The following is a 7,759-nucleotide window of genomic DNA, read 5'->3' as shown; positions in this document are numbered from 1 at the left end:
AGAGTAGAATGTACTGATCAAAGGAAGATGCTACACCTATCCCCATTTACAGGGGGTACACAGTGTCCATGTGAGGTGATGCGGATGTGAGACAACCTTTATACCTATGTTTGGGTACAAATTAAACTCATTCTCTAGCATAGTATATGGCACATAGGAGGTATTCCAAAAGTTTGTTAGATTAATTGATGAATTCATTAATCAGTTGGTAAAGTCATACACCTCCCAGGAAGTGTATGGAAACACTTTCAATGGTCAGTGTTTTTATCTGTATGAAAGAGTTTCAAATCCTTCTCTGAGGACTGGTTTTGAATGGGTGAGAATACAATGTGATTGATGTTCATAGGAAAGAAGGAAGGCTGTAGTATGCTGGAAAGAGCAATGGCTTTGGTCCTCTGATTCTGAGGACCTGGATTCAAATCCCATCTCTGGCATGTACTTGCTCTGTGACCTTGGGCAAATCATCTAACCTCCATGTGCCTCAGCTTCCTCACCTGCAAGGATAACTCGCAATCTGTTATCCCCCATGGAGCCCCAGGAGTCCAACTGCTAACTGCAAGTCTGAATTCCTTTGACTTATCTAGCAAGTAAGTAACCTGTAAGTTATTCCAACGTTTTGTGTCTTGTGGCTTGGGACACTCTCTTTCTTATTATAGCAAGGATCTTCCTATCTTTTATTTAAGATGTGATAATTTGATTTGGTGTGCAAATAAAGATATATTTTTGGGGTAACCTAATGCCTCCAATCTTGTTGGGTTCAAGTACAGGAATCAATGGGTCCAAGATTATAGTTTGAGTTCTTATGAATTCCTTACTAGGCAAATTCAATGGAAAATTCAATTCAAATCAAAATCTTTGACCACTTATATATTAGATGACTCTTTAAAACAGTATATATATATATAAATAATCTATATCCATCAATATATAGATCTCTGTCATCTATATATCTATGTCTATATATTTATATCTTGGCTATCAAACCTTTCTCAGAGCAATTTGCTGCAAAGATCCTTCTTCCAGTAAATTGTTTGCCTTATAATTTCAGCTGCATTGATTTTGTTTGTGCAGAGGTTTTCAGTTTTATGTCATAAAAATTGTCCATTTTTTCTTGAAATATTTGTAAAAATCACTTAGCACAATGACTACCACATAGCAGATGTGGAATAAATAATAAGAGACTCATTTCTCAACTCTGGACTTTTTCACTGGTAGCCCCCTACCCCATATGCCTGGAATGCTCCCCCTTCTCATCTCCAGCTCCAGATTTCTCTGGCTTCTTTCAAGTCCCAGATGAGTTTCCACCTTCTGTAAAAGGCCTTTCCCAATCCCTCTTAAATCAGTTTTTACTAATTTATTTTGTATACGTCTCTTTAGTACATGGTTGTTTGAATGTTGTCTATTCCATTAGACTGTGAGAATAGAATCTTTTACCTTTCTTTGTATCTCAACAGTTTAGCACAGTGCTTGGCAAATAGTAGGTACTTAATAAATAAATGTTTATTGGATGACTTCAGGGGTTTTATGTGTGCCTGATGGGTGGAATTAAATAATGTAACAATTAATTTTGAGAGCAGAAATCTCAATCAACACACAATTTAAGAATTCCCTTAATAAAAATTCACAGTTCTTCTCTTTTTCTGAACCTTGGCAAGACTGTGGTCCTTAGCTGCAAAGTATATGTTCTCTGTGAGTTAACACTTTTGTTCTCCTGCCTGCTATTTGTCAAGAATACCTTAACTGGTGTCACAGGCTCTGGCCTCACCCTCTGACTACATAACCAATTATCTATCCTTGGCTGGTACTTTCTCTTCTGTTTAGTCAGGTAGGTGGGGGAGGGGATTGATTATGAGATACAGAGTCAGTGAGGAGACTTGAGTTACAATCCTGCCTCAGATACTTCCTATATGACCTTGGGGAAGTCACTTAACCTCAATTTCCTTATCTGTAAAATGGGGATAATAGTAGCACTTGCCTTGCAGGGTTGTTGTGAGGATCAAATATGTAAAGTGCTTTGCAAGCCTTAAAGTGCAGGCCTTAAAATATTAACTATTATTCTTTGTGACTCAGCGTCCTTATCTGTAAAAGGGGTGGGATAGGGGTGGGGTGGGGGGAGAAGGAGAATGGACTTCATGGACTCAGGCATTTTCTAGATCTCTGTTCCTGTGGTTTCTAAGGTCTCTTCTAGCTGTAAAATTTCTATTATTGTAAGTATACATTATTTCTGGTTCAACCTATCTTGGAAAATTGCATATATGATAAAAATTAGAAGGTACAGCTGAGTTGAAAGGGAGGCTACAGCATGGATTTCCAGCCAGAGGACTAAAAATGTCAAAATGGTTTTATTAAGCACTTACCACATTCCAACTCCTTAGCTGGAATTCAGCCCCTTAGGATTATCAATTGCATGGGGATTGTAGATTTAGAACTGGAAGGAAACCATGGAGGCCACTGAGTGCAGCCATTCCATTTTACAGGGAGGAGATCAAGGCCTAGGGAAATGAGCAATTTGTAGGGATTTTTGTTGTTGTTACACAGCTTCTAAGCATCAGAGTTAGGATTTGAAGTGTTCTTCCTGACTCAGGGCTATCACCTACAGCAAAGCAGCTGCTAAGTAGCTTTGGCAGAAGGAGTTTCCTCAGATAGAGTCCCTCCTTACCAATGAAATCAGGAATTTCCCAAATTGTATGAGACGTGACATGGACAAAGTTGAAAAATGACATCGTCCCTGTCTTCAAGGAATTTATAGTCTCCTGGTGGAGAGGAGAGAAGGATAAGACATGCATACAGGTAAGTTAAACAGAAAGGAAGATGTGATGAGGACAAAGGAGAGACTCACAAAGCTCTAGGACAGTTTGAGGCAGAGAATCCCAAATGCCGTGGCCAAGAATAGTACTTTTGTGCATACTGGGGCTTTCCACTGTTTGAGCTGCAGTCCACAGCTACCCAACTCTGCCTCTTTTTTTCTACCTGCTGAAACCCACATAAATCTAAGCCTCGAAAGACCCATTTCTCTGTGCTGGAGCTCTGGGAACTCAGGTGAAACTTTTTTAGGTTTTTTTTTTAGTTTTTAAATTATTTATTTTTAGTTTTCAACATTCACTTCCATAAGCTTTTGAGTTTTAAATTTTCTCCCCCTCTTTCCCCTCCCCAAGACAGCATGCAATCTGATATAGGCTCTACATAGACATTCTTATTAAACATATTTTCACATTACTCGTGTTGTAAAGAAAAATTAGAACTAATGGGAAGAACCATGAAAAAGAAGAAACAAAACAACACAAAAAAAAAAAGAGAGAGCAAATAGTATACTTTCATCTGCATTCAGACTCCATAGTTCTTTCTCTGGATGTGGATAGCATTTTCCATCATGAGTCTTTTGGAGTTGTTTTAGATCCTGGCATTGCCGAGAAGAGCTAAGTCTATCAAAATCAGTCATCACACAACATGGCTGTTACTGTGTACAGCGTTCTGGTTCTGCTCACTTCATTCAGCATCAGTTCATATGTCTTTCCTGGTTTTTTCTGAAGTCTGCCTGCTCATCATTTCTTATAGCACAATAATATTCCACTATATTCATATACCACAACTTGTTCAACCATTCCCCAATTGATGGGCATTCCCTCAATTTCCAATTCTTGCCCCCCCCCCAAAAGAGGTGTTATAAATATTTTTGTACATGTGGGTCCTTTTCCCATTTTTATGATCTCTTTGGGATATAGCCCTAGAAGTGCTACTGCTGGATCAAAGGGTATGCACATTTTTCATAGCCCTTTGGGCATAGTTCCAAATTGCTCTCCAGAATGATTGGATTAGTTCCAGGTGAAACTTAAAAAAAAAATCTGGGGATGGGGAATTGCTGGGGGTGAGGTGGGGAAGGGTGGTCAAGCTGGAGACAATTGGGAATTGATGGGCAGCCTCGAAATAAAAGCAGGCCCAGGGAGAGGGGCAGTCTGGGAATTGTTCATTCCGACAGTTTGAGAGAAGGTGGGAGGGTGATGGTGGAAAAGCTGGTGTTTCTAGGCTGAGATTTTTGTATTCTTAGTAGCAGAAAGGAATGTAAAGGACAATTAGAATACCCAGTGCAAGATTCCCAGGGTCAGGGTTCAGCTGAAGAATCCTCAACAACCTTTAGGGAAACCATATCAAGTTTAGTTTTAGAGTCAAGCCCCTCTTACAGCTGAGCTTCCTTCTTAGTTTGATTTCTTGCATTGCCTGCCTGCTCAAACGTGGGAATGATATCTTCATAGCCCAGGGGGTGCCACAGTGAGGGTCTCTGTGTTTCAGTTTGTTACTAAATTAACTAGAGGAGATCCCATGGTTTGGAACCCAAGGCTAGGCAGACTCCCTGAAGGGCAGCCTAGAGGGGAGAATGTGAGCCTGTGTCCAAAGGTGATTTTCTTTCTACCTTCTTCAGAGCAAACCTTTTCCTTTTAAGGAACTCCCTATAGCTTGTGGTTCCTGAGTTTCCTTTTTTTTTTGTTTTTTTCTCTAGGGTTGGTGGGTAAGCAAAGAAACTCTTAACTAGGTAGGATCTTTTCTCTGGGGAAACCAGGGGCTAGAGACTGGAGGTCCTTTCAGCTCAGTCTGATGCCTCTCCCTCTTCTTTCTCTTGTCTTTTGGTGACAGGAAGCCAGAGGAATTTATTGAGTACAGGGGTGACATGGTCAGACCTATGATTTAGGAAAATCACTTTGATAGCTGAGGAAAGGATGGATTGGAATGGGCAAAGATTTGTCATCAACAGGCTGTTATACCAGGTGTGAGGTGATGAGGGGCAGGGTCAGAGGAGAGAAGGGGGCATAGATGAGACATGACACAAAGGTAAAATCAACAGGAGTAGGCAACAGACTGGACATGGATGGGTGAGACGGAGTGAGGAATTGAGGATGGCATCTACGTTGTGAGCCTGGAGATCTGGGAGAATGAGGGCATCCTTCACATAATAGGGAAGTTTTGGAGGAGGAAGAGTTTAGGTGGGGAAAGATAGTGAGTCCAGTTTGGGACATGTGGAGTTTCAGATACCTACGGGACATCTAGTTTGAGACGTCCAATAGGATCGTAAGAGCAAAAAATGAGAGCTGGAAGGGAACACAGGGGCCACATAGTCCAATTCCTTTGAGGAGGAAAATGAGGCCTACAAAGACTGACTTTCCCAAAGTCACACAGCTCTCAGGTCAGACTAACTCAGGTGCCCTACATCAAAGTCAGCATTTTCCCTTTAAGACCAGAAGTAAGCCCTGCTCTGCAATGGTGGAAGGGTTTCCTTACAGGGCATTCTCTCTCACTTCAGGTCCATATGACAGTCCAATGACTAGGAAGGATACACAGATAAAGGCATAACCTTGCCCTCACAGAGCCCGTACTTGAAGGGTGGGTGAGTGGAAAGAATGGAGAAATGACACATTCAGAAAATATGCAATATTCTTTAATAACTACAGTACAGAACAGAACAAGAGCATAAAACATATACAAAAAGGTATTTGAAATTAGAGAAAAGAAATCTAAAATAGAATGGAGTTTTAATCCTACTTCATACATTTACTAGTTTGAACCTGGGCAAGTCACTTAACCCTGCCTGCCTCAGATTCTCCATCTGTAAAATGGAGAAAACAATAGTACCCACCTCCCAGAGATGTTGAGAGGATAAAATGAAATATTTATAGAGTGCTTTGCAAACCTCAAAGCATCATACAATGCTATTATTGCTATTTTTATTATTAGTATTATATCCAACCCCTTAGTTTGACTACAAACAAGGGTCCTTCTGGATGACTGGACAACAGATTCTCTCATTAGGTCAGGAGAATGATTTTCAGGCATGGGAAGCTCTTTGGAAAGCCTTAGTCCAGTGAGTGCCACGTCCAAGGGGGGCATTCCACAGCTAGTGTTCATAGTCTTGACAAGGTCCTGGGGTAGCTGTCCTTCAACAAAGTATGTCTACCCCTCTACCACTGCTTGGCTTTCTTCACAATGGTGCCTACAGCTGAGATGACTGTGGCCTTAGAGCCACTAGCACTAGTTGTCACTGTGACAATGGCTGGCACGGAAGTTGTTGTGGTAAGGATGGGAGGTTGGCCTACTGTAGTCACTGGGATAGCAGAATCCCACTTGCTCTTTGTCTTCTGAGCATCCACAGCCTTGGTGCTGGCTGTGGCGGTCCTAGTGACTGCGGCATTGGTTGTGGCGCCCCTCTCGGTGCCTGTCACAAACTCCATTTTCGTCCTCCCCTTTTTGGCTTTTTCCAATGTGTCCATTTCAATCTTCTGTGCTTTACCTAGTGCCTCATAGTAGGAATCCTCAGCCCACCCATGGGGGTCAAATATATCCTTGGGATAACTGGTGCCAAGTTCATCAATTGAACAGTACTGGATAAGTTTGTCATAGATGCTGGGATTCTGAAACTCCTTCTTCCTCTGGATAATGTAGTTCATATCCATCCCTTCCTTTATCTTCCACTCATAGAGTTTCTGTATCTTGTCCTGCAAGTGACTTGAGCACTTGCCCGGAGGCTCTGGGGGGATCTGAATCTCCTCTGGAGACATGGTCCTGACCTTCTTGGAGAAGGTGGCAAGCAGCTCCTGCGGGTCTCTCTCTTCCAGCTCTGAAAGCTCCTGGAGGTCATCAGCCTCGGGTTTTTCAGTCTCTGAATCTTCCTCTTTGGGACATCTGCCGTTTTCCTCATCTCCTTCTTTGTATGCATCTTGATCACCCTCGAGTCGAGGAACACTGCCATCTCCAGAGGCTTCAGACACCAAGTCGCCTTGCTCCTCCACGGAGGCCGCATTCCCTGTGGCTTCCACTTCAGCCTCCGGGTCCGCCTCGGGCTCTGAATCCGAGTAAACAGCTAGCAACGACAGCACGGTCTTCTTGCCGGCCATCTCCCTTCCTCCCTCGTCTCTAGTCTCTCGTCTCTACCTCTTCTAAAGGTATAAGAGGTAGGGGCCTCTTCCTATCCTAACTCCTGATGTAGAAATTAAAAAAAAAACCCAATCCGTCTAGACTTGTGCCAGATACAAGTCTTGGTCTATTAACTTTAATCTTTTTGAGGGTGTGTTAGTCCTCTCAATAAGGTCCAAAGCAACACAGAAGCAGGCACCGGCCATCCCCCTCTATTGGTAACAGAGCTCCAGGTTCATTCCCTCCTGGATTTCATAATCCCCCAGGGTCATGTGGTCCTTGAACACGTGCACCACTTCTTCAGGAAGCTCTCGTTTCATCTTCTTCAGGTCCCCGATGGAGTCGTGGGCGTTGCACTTCACCCGGACCCTCTTGCCCAGCCGGTTGCTGCGCACAACCTCGATCACGGCTCCCAGACGCCCTGGGCCACCAGCAGCTGCTGCAGCTCCAGCCTCAGTGCGCATGCGCTCTGGCGCCGCCCGGCCGTGTGCTGCCTTTTATGGGCGCCGGAAACCGGAAGTCCGAAGCTGGAAGCAGCTCTTAACTTGTGAACACCCCTCCCCCGACCCACTTCAAAGGGATGGCTCCAAGTAGCTGGATCTACCAAGATACTTGAGAATTGCGGTGTTAGAGCATCCAGATGCTCCTGGAGACCGACCCACCCTCCTAGAGTCTACACTTCAAAACCAGCTATTCCTGATAGGGCTTTGGGACCCCTAAAAAAAAAAATAGTCCTTGAACTTCCTCACGTTTCAGCCCTGGCTTTTCCCACCCCGGCCCTCCTTGATTACTTAATTAGCTTACTCGACGCTCCGTACTCCCATCCAGGCCCCTTTCTGAATTACCTCCGGACCCACCA

General features: G+C 43.4%; 1 protein-coding gene and 1 pseudogene across 1 annotated transcript; both read right to left on the bottom strand.

Moving 5' to 3' along the window:
- Positions 1 to 5,948: 5,948 nt before the first annotated feature.
- LOC114032530 lies at positions 5,949 to 6,881 on the bottom strand (annotated as a pseudogene).
- Positions 6,882 to 7,112: 231 nt separating this feature from the next.
- On the bottom strand, positions 7,113 to 7,364 carry LOC114032529 (ubiquitin-like protein 5). The gene has a single exon (XM_027847854.1). The coding sequence runs from the start codon at positions 7,362 to 7,364 to the stop codon at positions 7,113 to 7,115; it is 252 nt and encodes an 83-aa protein (XP_027703655.1).
- Between the last annotated feature and the right edge of the window lie 395 nt (positions 7,365 to 7,759).

The sequence above is a fragment of the Vombatus ursinus genome, unplaced genomic scaffold (genome assembly GCF_900497805.2).
Source record: "Vombatus ursinus unplaced genomic scaffold, bare-nosed wombat genome assembly UNPS02005459.1, whole genome shotgun sequence".
Lineage (NCBI taxonomy): Eukaryota > Metazoa > Chordata > Mammalia > Diprotodontia > Vombatidae > Vombatus > Vombatus ursinus.
This window is presented reverse-complemented; position numbering and strand designations above follow the sequence as displayed.